Source organism: Rissa tridactyla, chromosome 2 (assembly GCF_028500815.1).
Source record: "Rissa tridactyla isolate bRisTri1 chromosome 2, bRisTri1.patW.cur.20221130, whole genome shotgun sequence".
Classification (NCBI taxonomy): domain Eukaryota; kingdom Metazoa; phylum Chordata; class Aves; order Charadriiformes; family Laridae; genus Rissa; species Rissa tridactyla.
In genome coordinates this window covers 51,204,596-51,228,016 of record NC_071467.1, presented here as the reverse complement: position 1 = coordinate 51,228,016, position 23,421 = coordinate 51,204,596, and the positions used below count along the sequence as shown (strand labels likewise).

Below are 23,421 nucleotides of genomic sequence, written 5' to 3'. Positions count from 1 at the left end.
TATTAATTTCCTGTTTTTACAGAAATCTGATGTCCCCCCATCATTATTCTGCACATCCAAAACACTTCCAAAATAGTCTTTCTGAAACACACTGAAGTCTGGCTTGATCTGTAGCACAAACATTATATTGCCCCTTCACTGAAACTCAATAATAGTGGTGTCTATTACATCTCATTAACTCCAGACCTATTGTCCTCCTTTATCAGCAAGGAAACAAACAAAAATGGATCATTTGACAACACAAAATAAGCACATAAAACATGGATGAGACTTTTAGAATAAGACTCCCTTTGTTCACATTTGAGTTTCTGATGCCAGGCCAGCAATATTTTTCATTCATTCCTGATACCAATAGAAGGATCAAATGACTGGAAATTAAAGAGGCAAGAGGAGGCATAGGTAATTAAATATAGATGAAGGAATTAAAATCCACATAGATTTCAATAAGATCTATTAAAAAACAAGTGTGTCCATTTTTACATAACACATTATGTTTTTTTTCTTTTATTTATTCAGATTCAATCATCAAAAAGCAAGATGCAGAGGAATACACTAGCCTTGGAAAAATATTTTTTATAAAATCATAGCATAATCAACTACTTGTCAATCCTCCCTAACAAAGCTTTTAAAAGTTTTCAGTTCGCTTTTCAGAGATTCCTGTGGTCTTTTACTCACCATTAACACATGTTAAAATACCTTAAGAACAGGCAATATCCTACCTGTGTTTTTTGATTCCATTAGACAGCGACTCTCCACTGCCACAAACCTTTTCTTCAGGGATGCTTGAAGTTATCGTATCCTTTGAATCCATGCTGTCCTCTAACGAGTAGGCTGTTGTGGTTTCAAACCCACTTAATGATTTTTCAGATTCTGAATCTGCAAAAGAACGAGTGCATGTTAATGAATCTACTGCCTGTGCTAGACTTCAGTCACTAACAGATCTTCCCTCTTTGTACAAAACTGAAACCTAAGTAGGCTACTGTGTCCTGATGACAGCATCCATTTGGTAAGTAACTAGTACTGCCACAGACTGCTGCAGCTCTGCTAGATATAAAGAGACTGCATGATAAGCAAAACCACAGAACATAAAAATGTCAGATTTTGTCTCTATTTGATAGAGTTTTTTTAATTAAATTAAAGCTACTACAACTTGCTTAGGACAAGTGCCAGTGTCACATAGATGCCAGTACCTTACCTAACTAAGTAACAGTTACCTCAGCATTCAAGTATTGACTCTTCCTTCTATCTAAGATTTCAGTTTGGTCTAAATTCTTAGACACTTGGTACTGTTCAGCAACCTTTGCTTCCCAACTTACTGAACAAGTGTCAAAGAACAGGAGGAGGTACCGTACGCAGTGGATTTTATTAGCCACGTAAGTCCCAGCCACGTCTAAATGATAAGCTCACCAATCAAAAAGATAAACTTTGTACTCTGGAAGGTAGGTTAATAGTACAATCCACATCACATCTAAAACTAAAACCAACATCAATGACACCACCTTATTTCCAACCAGTGTTTTGGCCAGGTAGTGCTTCACCAGCTCTGGAGAAGAAACAGTCTTGCTCCATATCAGAAAGTAAAAGTTTCCTGGTAAAAGGCTGTATTCTTTTATCATGTTTTTCTTCCAAACCTAACAAGACTGTCAAAGGATTATCCAATTGCAAGTTCCAGAAAGCAAGGGAACAGCTCAAGACTAGTAAAGAGGCACCAATTTCTGTCCTATTTGGGAAACCCTTTAGCAGAAAGCAGGTACAACACTGAATGGTAAACAGCTTAATGCAAGCCTCACCGTTTCTGAAAAAAGCCAACCCAAACTGTAGTAGACACCATTCCTGCTATGCGCTTCTTTCAGCATATGCTACTGCTCTTGGCTGCAAATACCCAGAGAAATAACTGCAAGATTAGTCATTCTCTCCCACACTGATTCCAATTCAAAACGAGTAATCAAAAACCCACTGAAATAGTAGTCCATCCCAAAGAACATCTCTGTCACAGCTGTCCATTTTCTTGTTTTCTCTTAAAAAATTATGCCAGTAGCTTCTCCAAAACATGTCAATTATATGCTGCTTTGGTGAAGGGGACAGCAATAACAGGACTTTCTACTACATCCAGATTGCAGTAAGGTCAAGAACAGGACAAAATCCTGATAAATGTATGGGCTGTGCCACAACGACTTCAACCTCTCTAGAGGGAGTGAGATCTAGAAGCATAAAGATCTCTGCTTTCATTAAAAACATCCATCCCTATCCTTGTCAAGACAGTACTGAAATTAAGCCAGTTGCTAGGGAATGAAGAGAACTGCCAGCTGGTGCTGAGGATATGTTAGAAAAGTGGACTGGCACTCCAGAGAATCTTCTCACAAGTTTCCCCAAATTTGTCAGTCTAGTTCTGTGCCAAATTATGATATAACATACCAAAGCATTAGTTTGGTGGGTACTGTATATAACAAGAAGGATAAGGAGAAGAATTTTTACTTGTGGACAAGTTCGTTACATAAAATGGATTTCTCCAGAGACCTGGAGAAAGATCTACCAGCCCAGGTAGTCAGGAAAACACTGTTGCGTATCCAAATATCACAGAGGAAGAGACACTCTAGGAGTGTAACACAACTTGGGCCTCAGCATCCCTGACCACATGACACACTGTGAATCCCTTTGAGGTAAGTATTAAACCTCTTTCTTGAAAGAGCTGCTCAAGTGTGCCAACAGTTATCGTGACAAAAGCATGTAGCAAACCCTCTAACATAAAGCAAACACAAGTGGCGTTCCTCAGGCATCAGTATTGGGACCAGTGCTGTTTAACATCTTTGTTGGTGACATGGACAGTGGGACTGAGTGCACGGGCAGCAAGTTTGCCGATGACACCAAGCTGTGTGGAGCAGTCGACACGCTAGAGGGAAAGGATGCTATCCAGAGGCACCTTGACAGGCTTGAGAGGTGGGCCCATGCAAACCTCATTAAGTTCAATCAGGCCAAGTGCAAGCTCCTGTGCCTGGGTTGGGAAAATCCCAAGCACAAATAAAGGCTGCATGGAGAATGGATTGAGAGCAGCCTTGAGGAGAGGGACTTGGGGGTGTTGGCTGATGAGCAGCTCAACATGACCCAGCAATGTGTGCTCGCAGCCCAGAAAGCCAACCATACCCTGGGCTGCATCAAAAGAAGCATGGCCAGCAGGTCAAGGGAGGTGATTCTGCCCCTCTACTGTGCTCTGGTGAGACCCCACCTGGAGTACTGCGTCCAGCTCTGGAGTCTTCAGCACAAGAATGACATGGACCTGTTGGGGCGAGTCCAGAAGAGGGCCACGAAGATGATCAAAGGGTTGGAGCACCTCTCCTATGGAGACAGGCTGAGAGAGTTGGGGTTGTTCAGTCTGGAGAAGAGAAGGCTCCGGGGAGACCTTACAGCAGTCTTCTAGTACTTAAAGGGGGCCTACAGGAAAGATGGGGGGGGACTCTTTATCAGGGAATGGAGTGATAGGACGAGGGGTAATGGCTTCCAAATGAAAGAGGGTAGATTTAGATTAGATATTAGGAATAAATTCTTTACTGTGAGGGTGGTGAGACACTGGAACATGTTGCCCAGCGAAGTGGTGGAAGCCCCATCCCTGGAGACATTCAAGGCCAAGTTGGATGGAGCTTTGAGCAACCTAGTCTAGCGAAAGGTGCCCCTGCCTATGACAGCAGGGTTGTAACTAGGTGATCTTTAAGGTCCTTTCCATCCCAACCCATTCTATGACTCTGCCTCCTGTGAGGCTCCTTTCTTTTTCTCTGCCATCCAGGACTGTCTTGTTTTCAGACAGGAGTCACAACACATAATTCCCTCAATTTGAGTTTCTGCAACAGCCCTAGGACTCCAGAGGTGGAAAGTTTCACCAGAACTGCTGATCGCTCTCTGACACGCTTCTCAGTATAACAAGGATTTTTAAACACTACACATCATCAGTTCTCCTAATGCTGGCCTTACAGTGCTCAAAGACAATTATGCTGGACAGCACACACAAGCCTCTCCAGAGCTGTAGACACTGATCAGCCAGCCTTCTCCAGGGTGCGTGCCTTACTTAATACAACAAGAGCATGCTATGCAATAAAGAACAGTAGAAGAATGAAGCCAGACAGTTATAAGAAATTGCTCTCTAGAGACATCTCTCCCATTTTCCTGAGAAATTGAGAAAGTATGCCTACAACAGCTCCTGCCAAAAATTTCAACTTCCAATCCCTAAACCCTAGCTACCTCCCTTGACCCGACAAGCTTAATAAACCTTTAGAGTTTGTTTAGGTGTCAAAGTGAACAAGCCTAGTATTGTACTGTGAGCACAGATCAACAGGCAACTCAAACTGAGCTTTTCCCTGTGTACTTGCAGCTAACTCTTTTCTGAATTAAGATTTGCATACTCCCCCGTCACTGCAAAAAAAGATTTATATTCACAAGTTGCTACCAAGCAGCTGTCAAACAGATGACTAGGAGAAAATGAGGTTTGTTTTTTTTTCTATTGAACTTAAGGGGGTGTGGGCTGAGGAGGGGGGAGAAGGAATAAGAGTCCCTGTTCAGAAGCCAAAATTTAAGTGATCTTTGAGACAAGACCAGGCTGACTAGGAAGCTCTCCAGCTCCTAAAACCTGAAGTGTCAGGGTAACAGTAAAAGCACCAGCTACATTTTGCAAGAGTGGGAGAGGAAGGGGAAACAGCAGAAGCAATGACAGAAATTTAACTCAAGGGAAGTTCATCTCCTATTGCAATAATTAGTAAGTCGTCAGGTTCCAGGTAGAAAAGTTTGGCCAATGTATTTGATTAATAAATATACCTGAGAAAGGTAGTGTTTAACCACTGGCAAGGCTGGGTTTGAATTCTGCCCAGGTGTTTCCCATTCCTCTCCGAGATACTCGAATTCGTTCTTTTAAGTATATTTTTAAATCCACCGGCAGCCGTGTTCTCACAGAGGTTGTGGAGTATTTTTGGTACACATTCAAAAAAAGCCATTTGACAAACTACTCTAAACATGGAAGGAAGGGCAGTAGGTTTCTATGCTTTTTGTACAATTTTTACTTTTAAATGAGCTGACAACTGGAGAAAAACTAGGAAGTAAGCAAAGGCAACAAAATGAGTCTACTACTTCTTGTACCATTTAGGAGCATTATTTATAAACACAGAACCCATTAGTGGTACATAACAGTTGAAGGTGTACTATGTTAGGTTAGCTTTAGTATAATCTAAATATTCCTGTAGCTAAATAACTGCTTTTATAGTAAGACTGCACCTATGTAAAACCAACAATACCTGCCTCGACACACACAAAAGCTGTGTTTGCAGAAAAAACCCACCTCAGATAAAACCTGTTGAAAAGAAAAATCAGGACGGTTCTATGCATACCCAATTTGGGAAGAGCTATTTGCATATAATCAGGGTATCTTATCTGCAATACAAAAATCAAGTACCTTCACCCTTTATTTCTTGACCTGTTTAACCATTTTTCAGCATTGTGGATGGACTCTGCATTTGTATTCCGTTTTCATATGCTTCCTGAGGTCTGTATACTTAATCAAAGCTAATAAGTTCTCCAGCTCTCTAGGAGATGCCATTGGTCTTACTAAATTTTGCTACTTGTTTAGTGCTTCTTCCCTTCCCCGATGTCCGCCCCCTCTGCCCCACCCTGCTTTAAACATAGAAGAAGAGTTTGACACATGTTAAGCATTCAATCCTGAAACCGAGCTCCAGCACTCCATGTGCTATCGAGTTTAATTACACATTTCCACCACTCCCATGACGAGAGGATCAGCACACCAGGAAGCGCTGTTAACTGACCTACTGCTACCAGAGTTCAGATTAATAACACCCTCAACTTTGTTGTTCTTGACACTGGTTATCATGGTTTGGTAATAGAAAGTAACTCCCATTTCCTGAAGGTTCTTCCTTTCATGTTCAGTTCTCCTACTGCTCTCCCATCACAGGGGTTTAGGAGTTACCAAAACAATCAGAAAGCACTGATAGCAGCGTATCACTTAAAAATAAAGAGGAGAGACTTCAGAAAATAAACTACTATAGTAAGCAATCTTACCACATTACAAGCATTTTCCTCACCTCTGTTTTGGAAAAGAAAGAGGATATTTCTGTAATTGTGGCCACAATTTCTACAAACAAAACTACACAACACAGACTGATCAGTGACCAATTTAGACTATGCCAACATTTGCAGGTAGCATGGCTCGGCTGGAGCAGATCTGCAAGCCAAACAGATGGTGCTGAGGACTCGACACTTGAACTAGATACATTTCTGGTTGTGTTCTCTTCAAATTAGCTCTACACTCCCACCGGTGTCCAATAGCAACCGGACTGTATCTTCCGATTCAGCTTCATTCAGGAGTCTGGTTCGCGCAATCAGATTGCTCTACAATGTGAATTAGAGCATGGCAAATAGGGACAAGTGGCTGCCGCTGTGAATGTATGCTAATACACCTCTTTTCCAAAAGCCTGTTTGAAAAGTCTTGCATTGCTCTGAACTGTCACAGCTAGTGATACTTTTGTTGAGAGTAAACAAGCAAAAGTGTCTAATATGCAAACAATATTATTTTAAAACACAAAACAAAAAGCACCAGTAGCTTCTTCTTTCAACCTGTCAAGTCAAAGTTAATGATTCTTCAGCTGCAAGTGCAAGCCTAGTTATGCAATGCTCTCACTTCTAAATTCATTCCTACAGTAGAGATTTAAAAATTCAGAGAACTGTAACTAGAAAAAAATGGCATCCTAATAGAAAAAAAACTGCTTGAAGTAGTGGCATTTTTCCACTGACAGACATTATAACTTGTCACATCACCCTCTTAAAATACATTAGTGTTTGCTCAATCTCCTATACAGCCTAGTAAGATAATTCGTGGATATATCTATTTATCCAAAATCGATACAGTTTAACTTAATAAAATACTATCAGATAACAAATCAGGTTAGCAAAAGCTTTGAAGACAGACTCCTAGTAGTTTTGATTTCTGGAGATATCGATTTTTAGCTTCTGACAATTAGGCCTGGTTACTGCTCTCTGTTATGAAAATATTTATGATCACATCCCCTGTCTCACTGGCCCAAGAAAGAACACCCACATTCCCAAACTCTGAGCCAGGGTCATACATCCCCAGCTCCTCTGCTCTCACTGTATCCTTGTCATACAGAGACAAGAAGCCTTCTAGTTGAGACTCCACAGACATGTCAGAAAAGCAAGAGGGTTAGAAACTATTACTGGGATTCCAGTGACTAGCAAAAAAATCCCACCCCAAAGCACACCCACAAAAACCTAATTTCTTTTGTGCTTACAGTGAAAGTCATAACATGAATCCAGCAGCCAGGAAAGTATGTCACATTACCCCTTCTCTAGCCCTCCCCCCCAAAAAAATCAAGAGCATTCTTCCCCCAGACATGTGCCTTCAGAAACAGAGCGGACCCTAATCACCGCAAAGCACTGAACGTGAACAACCTAGAGAAGAAAATCTAACACAAGTCTGAGGAAGCTGACAATCAAGAAAGTGAGTCTGTCCTCCAAAATTGTTTAAATTGTAATCAAGATGAATTATGTCAACTAACTTCTCCTGAAGGAGAGAGAATTGACATGTGTGTTTTACCTATCATAATACACACAGATATATATGCTCAACAAGTTCCACAGTTAAGCAAATGCACTTGATGCAATTTGTTTGCAGCTTCAAGTGACAAAAACACCACCTATTCCAACTAGACAGGAGGCTTTATGAGATGTATAGACTAATAACTTTTTAAAGCTGAGTATTCTCTCATACATAAAGCAAGCCTGGATGGGGAGACTACATTCCAGCAACACCGGAAAAACCACTATTCTCTGCTTTGTTTCGACAAGCAAAAGAGCCTGAGGCCTTTCAGCAGAATTGTTCTTTTGGTTCTGGTGGAAGAACCTGTTTCTAGTGTTCCTCAGTCTCTTCTCCTTGAAGCCTTAATAAATTTGTTACTGTGCCAAGCAGCTATGTTCCTGTGCTAGTGCTTATACTCCACTTGCCTGGTTTTTTTCTCTGCTTAAGTTGTGCACCGCAGAACACCTACCAAAGACGCTGGGAACACTGCTTTTCCTCATCAGTCAGAAGCATCAGATAGTTCAGCTCACAGAAGAAATAACCCCATACTTGCTCATGAAGTATGCCATTACAACCTAATTAGCTGCTACAGTTAAGACTATGTTCACCCTCAAGCTTTTCCAGATCCTTCATAGCTGTAGACATCTATACGCTGCAGGATCACTCCCAGTTAAAGCTGTTACTAACCTGCACTATGCACTGCCTCTCTAAACAAATCCATGTTACACAGTTCAGAGTTTTCCAAAGTCACTATTTGCATGTTCTGCACACGAAAATGTGAAAGATACTAACTAAACTGAAGACAGGGAAAGAAAAAATATTTCAAAAATGCAGACAGGATTTTGATTCACCCTTTTCTTCCACCTGAGACACTTAAGGTGCACAAAAGTGAAATAGAACAAGCCTTTCTTAACCTCATTATCACTCAAAACTACTGATTTTTATGGACCGATCTTAACAACAAAAGAAAAGAAAAAACATACACTACCACGCAGAAAGCACGTCAGAAGGCTACCAGATACAGTTACATCTCCTAAAATAGGAGCCTTAAGTTTTGCTATTTTAAAAAAGGGCGTAGACACCCAAGCAATCAGTCCTTTCATGACTGCCCTGTGGTTTTTTAACTTTTTGTCATGCTAAGGTGAAACTGCACAGTTCTACAGGTGAATTCCCGCAAAATTTTAGAGGACCACTCATAAAGCTCATGAAGCAATCTCCTAAAATAAGTTCCACTTTAGAAAGACAGAGATTTCACTCAAACTGAGACTGTTCCCACCCCCTCACCACATTAACCACACACGTGCTGGCTACACACTCACATTCTGGACATCATTACTTACCTGAAACTGCATCATAGAACTGCTCTTCACTGATGATGCTGAGAGGCGGAGATCCCTTAACCAGAGACTGCTCTAGTTCATGGTGTTCAGTAGCTAGTGTCTCTAATGCTTCTGACAAGATCTTGTTTTTCTCCTGCTCATGCTCCAGTTTCAAATTCCTCACCTATAAGTAGATACATGTAATGAATAAAATCTCATCTCTCCGAAGAATGTGTAGCTGGAAGCTATTCAGAAAATAGACTCCAATAAATAAATAACTGGCAAACAGCTGGAACTGAAACCACACGGATTAATGAGAGTCTTACAGTATTTTTGTGAAGACAGTAAGGTTGTTACTCAGCATGTTCAGTAGCCGAGAAATCTGACAAATAAGGTCTGTTAGTATAAATCACAGTTCCACAAGTGAATTCAAGCCAGATAATCATACCTTAAAACTGAGGAGAAATATTTACAACTCTGCTTGGATGACCTTAACTATGGAGCTACTGATCTGTTTCTGCACGCACCAAGCTCCTTGTACTAGTCTGCTCTAATTTGGGCCAAGCAGCATCATCTAAATTGAATTACAGAGCAAATGTGAATGCCAGCTACAAATGACTGCAACTGAACTACGAGCTGAAAACATTTAACCCTGAGGATTACAGGAGACGGTTAATGAAGAGACTCCTCTACTAACTGATTTAATGTTGATAGAAACAGCCCTCCCTCCCCACTCCAAGACGGTCTACAGAGGAGCCAGAAGCCGACAAAAAAAAAAAAAAAAAAAAAAAAAAAAAAAAGAAGTCCAGCCACCGGATGGTGGACTTTTTATTTTTTTTTAATGCCCACACATGCAGTCAGCTCCAGAGAGGATGATGTTATCCACATCTTGAATCCAGGACTGGTAACGGGAGCGCAATGCGTCCTTCCTATTTCCTCCTTGGTTTTTTGTTGGGATTTTTTTTTTTTTGGTGCTTTCCCACCTCCTCTTTCTGCCAGGGGAAAGGAGAGAGCTGTAGCTGAAGGCTCAGGAATGGCCTCTTCCCCCAACCCAGCAAGGCTTCAGCACGCTGCTTCTCCTTCAGTGCCTAAGCCATCGACTTGTTTCCCTTCTCTTCCTCTCTCCCTTCCAGTCCCTTTTTAAAAGCATCCCCAACCCGTGCCTTGTCCTCTGGTTTACTCTCAAAGGTCAGTTTATAATGCTAATTCCTCCTCCACTAAGAACATGCAAGGACATGACAATTAATCTCTTGGAACAGTTACAGGGACAACTTACACACTTTCCTAAGCAACTTACACATACACCAACACTACCTTTTTGAATCTAATTTAAGAACTGTTCATAAGTCCTATCTGGTTACATTTTGCATTAAAGCTTTACTTTGGAGGCTTCAGCCCCCTCAGTTGTAACAACCACTCAAATAGTGAAATTAGAGTTAGGCACAAGTGAGGGGGTACAAATTTAAAGGCTAGGAAGGAGACATTAAAGCAGATTTGCCATTTCCAGCAAAGAGTTTCTATGCTAGCAGTGACATATCCTCCGGAGAAAGATTTATGGAAGAAATTTTCACCCCCTCAGTTGTGACAAATGCTAAATCAGCTGCTTTGGCTGCCAGGCTCTAAGTGTAAAGGGGCAATCCAATTAAGTGATAATTAAAAGAGTATAAAATTGGGTTGCTAATTGAAAGCAATAAAACCAGTAAGTCACTTACCATCTAACAGTTTTAACCTGAACAAAATGAAAAAAAAAAAAAGTCTGGACTAGTTACTGTCGCTTTCATTTGAAGTTCACTCTGACAGTACCAAGGAAGCCAATTACTGCAATGTCTCATAGAAATCAGAGATACCACTGCAAAAGACCTGCTATTAAGCAGTTTCTGCAGGGGTTACACTTTGTATGCTATCAAATAGTTAAGGAACTGCCCATTTAGAGAAACAGCATCAGTATTTCACTCTCCTGAGAGAGGGAGGGTGAAGGACTGAAAATAAAATGGTACTTTTTGTTCTTATTAAACAGCAAAGTGAAACCAGTTATTAAAATAGTATTTGCAATTTTTTCATAGTATTGAATTAGATGTCTTTATGTTCTGTTTTAATAAAGGATATGAATGATTTAAATCCTTACCTAAAATTTAAGTTTCAATGTTGAAATAAAATCAAAATATATCTAACAAAATCCAGATGAACCTCTTTTTTCCATCTCCTAAAAGCACAGTGGTGTCACTAAACAAGCAACAACATATATAGGCTTAAGATAACAATCCACACCCGAGACTTTTATTGACTTTAAGATTCCTCTGCCTTATCATAACATACAGCTATAAAGTATTGCAGAAGGTGTACTGGAAACAAATTTCCTTTTTGGAAAATAAATAGCCAGCTTTACAGTAAGGTTCACTTTTCTGTGTATTTCCAGACCTCCTGGCTGCCAAACACTTATTAGCAAAACAATTACACACCACTAGCAGGTAACAAAAATAAAATGCTTTTCATCTGTTAGATAAGGAGCACGACACTAGCCAGAACTTAAGGGAAAAGAAACCAACATGTTTTAAGTTTGTTACCTGTAACCTTAGGGATGTCCATTCATATGTGAATAAACTGGTTTTAAAGCAACCTTAATTCAGTAGTCTGGGGCTGGAGATGTAAGTCCAATATAAAACTTTTGATAACAGCACTGAGCTTGTGGGATGGCCACACGAATTCAGAGTCCAGAGGTGGCTCCACAAACCTCTGCAGCCCAGTACTCAGTGAAGGGTAGGAGTTTACACTAGCAGATCTTTGAAGGTAGCGGTCTAGGAATACCGTCTGTAACTATACTACAATCTTAAGCACCCAAACAGTTCAGTTCTACAGTGTCATGTGACAACTAAAAAAGATGGTTCTACTACCATTATTTGACTGATTTCACCTGTAGAGAAGCAATGCTTGCAGAGATAGAGCTAGTACAACCTTCACGTACTCTACTTAATACAGGTACCACTGGAGAAACAACCTTGTTTGAAGGTTTAAACAGTATGCTTACTTCTTGCAGTAAATTTGACTGTAAAGGCAGGATGGGGGTGGGTGGGTGTGTGTGTGTGTGTATTGTTATTGGGTTGGGGTTTGGTTTCTGGTTTTTTGGATTTTTTTTTTGTTTGGTTTTTTCCCCCCCCCAGAACCACACACTCCATTCTTCCAAGCTTAACAAGAAATATGCAGGCAGATTGGCACTATTTTCAAAGCATGTTTATTGAACAACATAATTGACAAACTGAGTGATAGGTTTTCCCAAAACATTAAGAATTAGATTGCTCTCGCGCATAATTTTGCCATACTGTATTTTTCATTCACAAGGCTTAGACAACGATTAAAGTTCTGAGGTGAATTATTCCTCCTTCCTGGCTACTCCACTACCATTTTGGGGAAAAGGGATAAAGCTGAGGTGTCATCTCCAAAGTTTTTCTTTTCCCATGCTGCCTTTCTTCAGTGTCCCAACACAAAATCAACGGCAAGATTACAGAAGGAACCTCCAAACTAGTTTTAAAAATGCTTATTAACGCCGTGTCTTTAGGATCTATATATAAAGCAGGAAGACAAGCATAAAACAATGAAGAAAACACCTGCTTTCAGAAGCATACACTTTTCAGTCTATTAAACTGGACACAGATAAACCAATGTTTTTCAGTGGAATATCATCTGATTTTGTGAAGTTGCATTAGCTGAGTGCCACACTATTTTACACAGTGACACAAATATTCATATAAGATAGTAAATATCACACAAAAATGATGCAGGCATCAGTGTATACACAGCTCTGGAAATCCAGTCTGAGCATACCCAGGAAAATATCAGAAGAGACGTTTACTGACGGCTTGCATAGGGCACAGCTTGTGATATAGCTGTGGTTTCTGTACCTTTAGCAGTGGTGCCTGAGACAGACGGCAATTCACATCGTACTGGGTTCAGCTCCTCATCCTCCAGCTATGGAACAGCTGTCACCCTTCTGATCCCTGTTAACTGGTCCCCACAATGCCAGTGCTACTGGCCAGCTGAGTTCCCAATGTTCAACTGGTCAGGCTCCCTACCTTAGCCTTGTCAGGAGCTATCCTGCACAAGTGCAGTAACAGTTATCAATAAAGCTGGGCTTGTGCTGATAGTTCAGTCTTTTTTTATCTCTAAAGAAAACATTATCATAGTGAAACTTCAATTTATAAATACTGATGGAAACTATGTAGCTTTGTCTCACAGAAGCAAACAATCACTCCATCATTAACCTTACAGCTACAGACACAGCTATAACCTGATACACGGACACAGAACCACTAAGACTTTGGTATCTAGGTCTGTGCAACAAATTACTTTCTAAAAAAAAAAAATACTTCTCCAGCTGAAGTGGTCCAATATCCAAGTTCTGGAAACTGGTTTCACTTCTGGTTCATCTGAATGGGAAGCTGTTTACAACAGCTTCCCATAAACATTCCAAGTCCTTCAGGCTGTAAGCACCAAATTGTGAGTTTAAACAGTAGAATTGAGTTATTTTAGCAGTCAGACCTCTGTTTACTTTAGTTTTTTTAAGAGGAGAGCAACAAGCTTATTTGCAGACACTTCTATTGTATTTCCATGCCACCAGAAATCCTGTTAAGCACAAGAGCATGGTTTAAAAGTTAACTCCTTCACTGCATATTACTAGCAGAAAGTTCACGTGCCTATTCCAAAATATCAAAAACCCTATCTGTTTGTAACAAACATCAGTCACATTCCTTTCTGTACCCTCAGCTTCCATTAGGTGTTGGAGACCAGTAACATGCACCGAACCACTATTTTTATTTTTTTTTTCACTTGTCTTTTTTAAAGCCTGAAGTCTCGAACTATATCAGTGCAGTCTGTAACCAAGGCTTCTCTGTCCATCCTGAAGACATCGCAGTACAATACACAAAACACTTCCTTTGTCTGGTGCTGGATGACTTTAATTTAAATTAATGCCCAACAACAGTGGCATTTTTGTGGGGTAGGAAAGGATCACACCACTGTATGCCCAGCTAATAAATTATCATCTCACCAACATGCTACTGCAGCTACAAGTAAATCCTAAAACCAACACATAGCAAGCAAGGCACAGAACAAATACAGACACCTCACCGATATGTAGGGCTACCCGCCTTTAACATTAGAACAGTAAATTAAAAGACAGCATACCTTAGCTATAGGTTCTCCTGGACCGTGAGAGAGAAAAGACACAACAACACTGCAGTGTAATTTAGTTGAGTTTTACTTTCAAAAGCACTCAACTTCAGTGTTAGGAACACGAATGTCCAAAATATGTAGACTTCCGAGTTGTGTAGGAAGGAAGAACCACCTCTTTCACACAGCAGCCACCAGGAGATCTGAAGTCAGACTCTGCCAGTACGCCGGGTACCAGTTCTGCTCTGCAGTCAGCAGAGTGCAGGAAAGCAGCCTACGCCACTGTCTCACCGATGTCTCCGACTACTCCGAAGTGAGGTTTTGGTTTTCAAAGTGAATGGCTTTGTCCGACTGCCACAGAAATTCCATCCTCCCCAAAACGTCACCACTTATGGGACATTTGCCATGAAGCACAGACACAAGTTGCAAGTTTTCAGTAGCCAAGCTAAGGGCTAGTCTAACACCTGGCTGGAAATTAACATGTAAGCAAGGAATTGGAAAAAGACTGCTGTAATAGAACTGACAGTTTTCTGTGGACATCTCCTGACATTAAGAAATGTAATCCTGCTTTCTGTAATGAATTAAATGCCAATCAAACTTGACATTTGTTTCACACTGCACCTATTTATACAAAACTGTTTGTTTCCAGGGTCAGCTACCCCAACAGAACACACTATCCTGAAAGACAGAACCTACAAAGCTCTGTGTTTTAACACCTTACGCTATGGAAAACTACCCACAGGAAGCACCGGGAATCCAAAACGAGGATTCTTTCCCTTCCTTCTGTGATCTTCATACTAAAAGAAAACCACTACCAAAAATTCTGAGCCTAACAGTGCAAATCACAACCTCAATGCAGGCAGTTTGGTATGTGCACTGTTTGTCTGTTCTAACAGACAAGCTCACATAGTTGCAATTTTGCTGTTAGTACAATGCAGTCCCTATTGCTAGCGTCTCCTTGCATAAACCAGTTCTTTGTGATGACCAGTTTAAACTAGTGCTGGGTAAATCTATTATTCTTTTACATTTAACGTAGAATGAGAACTACATAGTTTTGAGAAGAGTCAAGTCTGCCTTCATGTCTTGAATAAAACGTGCCTTTTCATTTCAGCATGGAAGAAATGTAAAGGCTTTGAATACCTTCCCTGAGGCCTATCTGTTTAGAAATGGAACAGTTCTATGTATTTTGTTAACTGACTTTCAAGCACGCTACTGCAGCACTAATTTTACAGGATAAGTTTCTATGAAAGAGTGCTTTTAGATTTTCTGCTACCTAGAGCAGGACTAAATTGTTGCTTAAGCTGCTACCAAAGTGAAAACTGAAACCAGTTGCTCTCACGTGGAGTTCTCATAGTTTTAACCACGTTTGAGCTTCAATAGAGGAAGTTCTCCAGAAAGAAAGTCTTTAAAAAACGCTTGATTTTTACCTCTACTCATGGGACTTAACTCCCACTAAGCACATATTAGTATATGATATGAATATGCATAATCCTGCTTTTCTCCTAACCTCCTCTCCACCCCCAAAAATAGGAACAGTTTTAGTTACAGTATGTTTCTTTGCAAGCGCACCTCAGGTATTTGAAGTACTAGAGAAAGGAACGAGTGTTTCATGAATACTCCTATGACACATCATAAAACTGCAAGTGTGACAGCTCACATTAAAGCAAAAATAAAGTGTTCCCAAACAGATGCAGCAAACAGTTTCATGAACACATCACTAGATTCCTAAAGCCGTAAAGCATGTAAATATTTTATACAAAACTTTCAGAGTTCTTATCTGTTTACACATAGGCCTTTCCACACAAAGTGCCCCTGCTGACTCACCACTCCCCATCACCATCAACCACAAAGAACTTGGAATAAACATCTGCTATCTTAACATATGTTAAGACCTTATACCATAACTCTTCACTTGCTGGAGTAAACTAGCTCTTTTAAACTTCATCATTGCCTTGGCTCAACCCAGGGTACACAGGACTGATCCATAAAAGTCATGCTTTACTTCAACCATTGCTTCTTGCTTAGGCTTTCTCTCTCTCTGTGCTATAAGCTTACCATTTACCCAGCTTCAGAGATCTCTCAGATCTCTCGTTAAAAATAGAATAGTTAGATAGCACTTGCCAGTGACTTAAGCTACTGCTAGTGCAACTACTGAAATGCAAAACAAGACATGATCAGTTAATCAAGGAGGTAAGCTGAGATCACTGATGATAGGTAAAGGGTTACTTACTGTATCACAAGACAGCATCAGTCTTTGTCTCAGAAGTCTGGCCAGCTGACTCTACAGCTACAGCGAAGTATCACATCTTACTGAGATCATCAAATTCAAAAGAGAAAGAACTCAAAAGGCTAACGTAACATTTTGCTTTCCCATATAAAGGAAACATCACCAATAAAGTTTCTTTTTGTACAGAGGCTGAAAGACCCCCATACACACAAGCAAACAAGTCCTGGTAATCTATTTGCTTTTATCCCAACTCAAAGCCTACAGAAGAAACCAAAGACTTCGTAAATCAAGTCATAAGACTCTGCCTCAATCATTCCCCAGATAACACAAGGATTCATTGTTAGTCATCTACTAATGTTCACTTCAAAAGTTCAAGAGGAGGATTTTAGCAGGGCTGATTTGGAAAGGCTAGATTTCATTCTTCTTAGTACAGAGGTGTAAAATTTCCCCTATACTTGATTTACAAAAATAATAAAATTCTGCTAATGAAGAAAAAGACCAGACATGATCATAAAACATAGAAAGGGATAGGGGACCTACTGCTAGAAGCAAGAGCAAAGCTATCATCCACACAGAAAAAAAAATTAAAAAAAAAAAATCAAACTTTAGCAAGATCATGTTGACAGAGACACATATCAAGACAGCAAGAGAACTGTTATTCAATAGAAGAGTTGGAGATGCTGAGAGCAGTCAGCCCCCTTCTTGCAACACGCAAATCTGTTATAAAAATTCATAATTCAAGACTGCCTGTATTGTTTCTGAGCTATGCACATGCTAGGGACAAAGACTGTTTCCCTCCCACCTTTCCCTCCTAAAACAGCGACACTTCCTCCTCAACACAGACCTTGCCGTTTTCCTTCCCCTCTCCTGTTTCCACATTTGGCTATGTCAAAGTTTGTTTATTCTGATGAAGCAGTGCAGTTTTAACCAGCTGAGAATGTTGCAGTTCTGAGCCAAGAACCTGTCTAGGAGCACAAGAACAAACTGCAAAGACTTAATTTCTGATTGCAGATTAGAAGGATGGTTTTAGATTAAAAGCTTGGGTGTATGTAAGCTTTTCTATTAGAGAAACTGCTTTCTTCAAAGTGATTCTGCACTGGCCAAGACTTAACAGATCTTTTTCTGGTTTGTTTCTAAAGTGAGACTTAATGGTTATTCCAAGTCTTCCTCAAAAGTATTTGGGTTTGGTTTTTTTTTTTTTTTTTTTTTGTTTTTTTTTTTTTTTTTTTTTTTTTTTTTTACATTTTACTTAGACAACTTAACTGTAAACTGATAAATCTCATGAAGTCTACTTAGGTTTGAGAGCTGCAGAACTTGCCAGTTTCCAGGGTGCATTCTGTCCCTACTCGTGTTCCAATGTTATAATAACAATTATTCAAAAATCAAGAGTTCAAAGAAAAAGCCTTCCGATTTTGTTATTTTCTGTTAAGTATTGTTTCTATTCTGAGTAAAGTTGAAATTAAATATGGCTGCTATTCACGTTTGCCAATAGTTTATGCCAAAACAAGCTGGGACTGAATGACATCAGCAGTGATGTACAGGTTTGGGAAGCTCATTTCAAGTCGCAGAGCTACAAGATTACCAGAAAACAACCACACCCCAAAGATATTTTGCTGCCCTAGTGAGATTAAGCACCTATTTCCTCACAGGCATACGCCACAAGTAACCTTACCCAAATTAGGGGTCTCATTCAAGCTGATACATTATACTGATGGCAACAGGAGTAGAACAGTATATTGCTGCATATTTTCAGATCTGGTAGGGACTTTATTTGCCTCTTTTCCCTTTGAGAGACTATGGACATCTTTGAAGTTAGGTAGTTTCACAAACAGAGACCAGACTTTAAGATATAAGGGTTCTTAAGAATAAAAAGGAAATGTTTCCTGTGTGCGTTCTTAAGGACTGTTTTGAAAAATAGATCTTAAGGCAGTTTTGATCTAACTACTTCCCTTAAGTATTTTTCGGTACAAGCCACTGATTACTTTGATCAACCCCTTTGTATCCCCACCCCCCCACTTCTTCCCAGCCGGATCACAGCAAACGTGTGTATTAATGTTTTCTCTTTTGAAGCAACTGTCATGTTTTTGCTATGTTTTTGTTGGCTCTTACTGGCTTACTAGTGCTGCTACAAAACTAGACATGTTGTTGACTCAGAGCGAAACCAGCTTCCTATTAAAAAATTAACACTTCTGAAGCTGGTTGTCTGTTCTAAAAGCTCCATGGTGGTAATGGTGTCAATTATTCATGAAGAATAACTGACAGTTTTTTTTAAAAAAAAGCAATTTCAAAACAAACATGCATGCTGTACCATGGTTCTGCACTTATGAAAGAGTCAGACATCTTATTTGCTAGTTTTTATTTCATTTTGGATGTTAACCAAACTAGTTAAAAACGAAAAAAGTTGAACTCCTACATAGGCCAAAAGTCAACAGTGAGTTTCACAATGCAGCACCGGAGTTCTGATCTCCAAACAAAATCCACCCTGGAAAGCATTCTAATTCGCTATAGCCCAGAACAGGCTCTCCTCAGCTTTCCAGTACCAAAGAGTCAGACTTCATAGATAGACATAAACACAGAAATCCCTCTTCTACTTCAGATTTTAGAATGACCTGCAGCATTAAGAAGTTTGTCTCTTTTTAGGGGTGATTTTCCTCTGAGACACTGTTTTGACCTTACCCCTTAAGCAGGCAACAGCCAGCAGACATCAGCTAGGCCCTGGGTAGGCTGATAAGGCATTTCCTGAAATTAGAGTACATTGTACGGAAGCTCATCCTGCAGTTAGGACAGACAGATAACTATGCTCCGGGCTACGGAAATCCAAATTGAAAGTTCACAACCTTAGATCAAATTAGCGAAAAGACATTTTTGTATTGAGAATGGAATCTGAAATACTGCCACCCAGTTCTTATTTTTGTTAGAAATAATTGCTAGAGTCTGAAACCACTACAATTATCCCAAACTATGATACTTACTGATAAATTACAAGGAGATACTATAAAACACCACCACTACCATGCAGAACAGCTAGATAATCCAAATATTCTCACTCAGTGGAACAGATCCTCTCTTCTTATGAATGATCTCAAACACTTTTGCCTTTATCTGGTGGGGTTTTGTTGGTGGTGGTGGTTTTTTGTTTTGTGGTGGGCTTTTTTTTTTTTAAACTATCTCTGTTATAAAAATTCAAGAAGCTTTTTAGTAGGGCCTGTTGCAGTAGAGTAAGGGGTAATGGTTTTAAACTAGAAGAGGGAAGATTTAGAGTAGACATAAGGAAGAAATTTTTTTACAACGAGCGTGGTGAGACACTGGAACAGGTCGCCCAGAGATCTGGTAGATGCCTCATCCTTAGAAACCTTCGAGGTCAGGCTGGATGGGGTTCCAAGTAATCTGATCTAGTTGAAGATGTCCCTGCTCATTGCAGGGGGGAGGGGCTGGACTAGATGACATGTAAAGATTCCTTCCAACCCAAACTATTCTATGAAAAATCACTGAACCACTGGCTGCTAGAATAAAACTAGAAGATAGATTTGATTAAAGTCTAAGCCTAAAGGAACACCAAGAGTTCCCTCCACCACAAGATGAAGCAGGATCCGACAGCTTAGAGTAATATGTCGCTTTTTAGATTCAATAAGTTGTATGTGGGAGCAAGGACAATAGTAAAAAAACCACTGACCATATATTATCAGCTGATTTGTGACACATGGTTCCCTGAAATTGTCTAAAACTATGATACTAGACTGCCTCTTAGGTACTGTGGGGATGTCCGAAGACTAATCAGGCTAGAGAAGAGAAGGCTCAGAGCAGATCTCCATCTATAGAAATACCTGAAGGGTGAGTGCAAAGATGGAGCCAGGCTCTTCTCAGTGGTGCTCACTGACAGGACAAGAGGCAATAGATGGAGGAGATACAGGTCAAACAAAACTAGATTTTTGCTGTCCATAGGCACAGATGGAACGATCTTAAGGTTTCAAGCTGTCTTCAAGGCTCAGCCAGCTCATTTTCACCTCAATTTGATTTGTCTGACCTTGCAGCAAGGTGTTTCACTGGAACAACAGACAATCCAATTTGCAGGCATAGCACAGAATACTTCCACAATTAATAGTCTTGTTGACACTTCCAGAAAGGCGTACCTACTGACATATGACACATTGGGATTACCACATTACCTGGAGGAGCTACACCATTATGTTGGCAATTTAAGATTATTCCCCACCACAATGATAAAATCCCTGTGTATGACTGTGCCCCATTAGTTCACGTCTACCAGTTCAAATCCTCCAAGTCCCTGCAGATGCTGTTCTGCTACAGTAGACCCGCACAAAGCCTAGAGGCTGATGCTCTAGCCAATTAAATTGAATGTTTCCAGACAAGGCAAGAGTAGTTTTGTTCTCCCTACCCCTCCTCCCACCAAAGCTCTTAACTAAAAAAAAAAAGTCACCTGCAATAATGACACTACTAAATTTCAAAATTAATAGGAAGCTGTACTTCTATTCAAGGGTCAAACAACACATCTGAACAAGCTTGTGTTGTGGAAGCAGCGTAGCTTTGACAGCACAAAAATATCCAAATCAGATGAAAAAGTTTATAGTCTGCTTCTGTGACTAAAACTGTTCTACATCTAAACTAAGGAGTATTCCTGTGTTATGATGTACACTGCAGACTTCCTTCAAATAGGCATGCTTTAAAGCCATTCTCAAAGTCTCATAGTGTACCTATGGATCCAACAGTCATTGCATTGATGTCAAAGTTTTAACATTAATAATGTAGGAGTGACAAGTATGAGAGGAGGGACAACATTCCTATTCAAAACCACTGACACAGTCCACATTTACCTTACAAGCGGCTTAACATAAAGCTCTACAAGCAAAGTGAGCACATCACAGGTGCCACTCCCAAACGCATTCTGCAAAGATAAGATATTCAGATGAGGGCTACGGTTATGTAAAAGCTGGACATCCTCTTTTACTGCACTCTTCAGGATAGTCACAACAAATGGATGCACTTTATTCCTAAGAGGCCCTCTATCTTCCTGCTCCTTTGCACCAACATTCAGCTCAGCTCTTTACTATAAAGAGAGCATCATCTGCTTTGTGTGCGCTTATCAACTATCCTTATAGGATAGCATAGGCCTGCATTTCCCATTTGGACGTAACACTGAATGCATTTATTTTTAAAGCAAATTATTGATGCATTGAAAAAGTGGGTGATATTAAGAACAATAGAAGCACTCTGGAGAAAGAGGTTACTAACATTCTTGATGACCCAGGCCTGGCATGTACCTTCAAGGAAAACTGTAATACCAGTGATTTACTTCAGTACATAAACAGTTTCTAAACAAAACCTATTTACCAATTCTAGTGATAACCTCAGTGACTCAGCATTATACAAACCCATTTCTTCACTGGACAGCACAGCAAGCAGAGATAACACACTTCTGAATATTAATATTAAAACCACAAAAGCTTTTAAGGTCACTGGCGGTCTGGGGGAGAGAGAGGCCAACAAGTACACGTTTGGTTCATGAGATTTAAAATCAGACAAGAGGTCAAATTCCACAATGGCTTACCTCTATTATAAAAAGGGGTACCAGCTCTGAGGAGTTATTGAATAAAAAAAAAAGTGAAAGAAAGAGTTTTGGTTGAAAAGCCATGATTGTGGCCAGGCTAAGTTAAAAAAAAAAAAAGACAACACACCCTCCCATATGCACTAGTACCGTCTAAATGGGAAATCATTTCATTCTTCATAGCTAGAAGACCCCTATCTTTCATGGAAACAGAAGGGACTAACATACAGCAACTGAAAACACAGCAAAGAACAGCAGAAAAGTAAATTTAAACTCAGTCAAGTTCATTTATTCAAGGAAGGGTTTCACATTTGCACGTGAACTGCCTACTAGGCCATAACGCAAGAGATGTGAAGTCACTGACGTTTAAGAAAGCTAAATAAAACATACCAAAAAATCCCACCACATGGCGAATTTAAGATGATTTGACAACAGTTAAGACTTCGTGTCACTTAAGTTACTTATGTTACTCAGAGACAATGCCTTTAAAACAACCTCACACAAAACATACGTGTAAGAGTTAAATATCATATCTCCCTCAAAAGCACATGTTAATATCTAGTACTGGACAGACTATATGAAATTTGTTTTTAGTACGTGTAGAAGTAATTTTTTTCATTATTATTCTAAGAAACTAGCTTTTATCAGCTTTACAAGGAAAAAGGCATTATAAAACCCCTAAGATTCAAGACAGAAAGGTCAAGGAGAATACACCTCTAGAGAATTAGTAAACGTGTGTGATCACAGTCACCCAGTTCAACATTTTGGTATTTTATGCAGCTGAGAGACAAAACCAGACCACTCAGCCAGACTGCCACTGCAGCCAGGTATCTCGCACACTTGCACACAAAATCCCAGCAAAGAGAGTTAACAAGTAGGGTGCTGTGCACAGAGGTTCGGCCCTAAATCCTGGGTTTGGCTGCTTCAATTTTCTTGAAGTGTTACCAGACCTTAGCTGACAATACACTGGTTGTCTGGGAGCTAAGTTTTAGAACTCTGCTGTTCATCCATTCTTCCAAACCACAGTAAATACACATTAAGCCAGAACACTGAAAACCAGCTGATGAGCTTTACATGCCATTATGAAGTCACAATGACACTAGAAGGATGAAAGTGTGCACCCTTCTCACTCCAATTTGTTTTCCAACCATGATGGAAAGGAGAACAAACAATATCCGCATAGCAGTAAGTAGCAAAAACGCAGAAAAGTTTTTGCGTTATGTATTTTTTTTTGTTCCTTTCTATCAGCTTGCCCAGAGACAAGAGCACCATTTTTTTTCAAATACATTCACAGAAAACAGAATTGCTAATGCCTATTTTAGAAGCTTACTATATCAAATACTATTCCATTAAATTTTATTGCTGCTTGATCTTTCCTCCCTGCAGTCTCAGCTAAGCCCCTTTTCTTCATGTTTTTGCATTAAAAAATAAAATCCCCAAAAAAGTCATAGAGAAGACCTCAGAAGTAAACATCAGGAGTGGGAGCTGCAGAAGCCCAGTGAGAAGGGGTCTCATTTCAACCTAATTTGTTTTTATACTGTGTTTCCCCAGAGGCCCATGAACA

The 23,421-nt window shown here is 39.9% G+C and overlaps 1 protein-coding gene across 2 annotated transcripts in view; it reads right to left on the bottom strand.

The window, feature by feature from the left end:
- OSBPL1A (oxysterol binding protein like 1A) overlaps positions 1-23,421 on the bottom strand; it is a 73,330-nt gene that overhangs the window by 18,971 nt on the left and 30,938 nt on the right. For both annotated transcript variants that reach the window (XM_054189643.1, XM_054189644.1), the window contains exons 17-18: positions 8,926-9,088; positions 720-876 (exon numbers count right to left, since the gene is read on the bottom strand). In XM_054189643.1, coding sequence (XP_054045618.1) covers positions 720-876; positions 8,926-9,088 — 320 coding nt within the window. The remainder of the gene's footprint in view (positions 1-719; positions 877-8,925; positions 9,089-23,421) is intronic.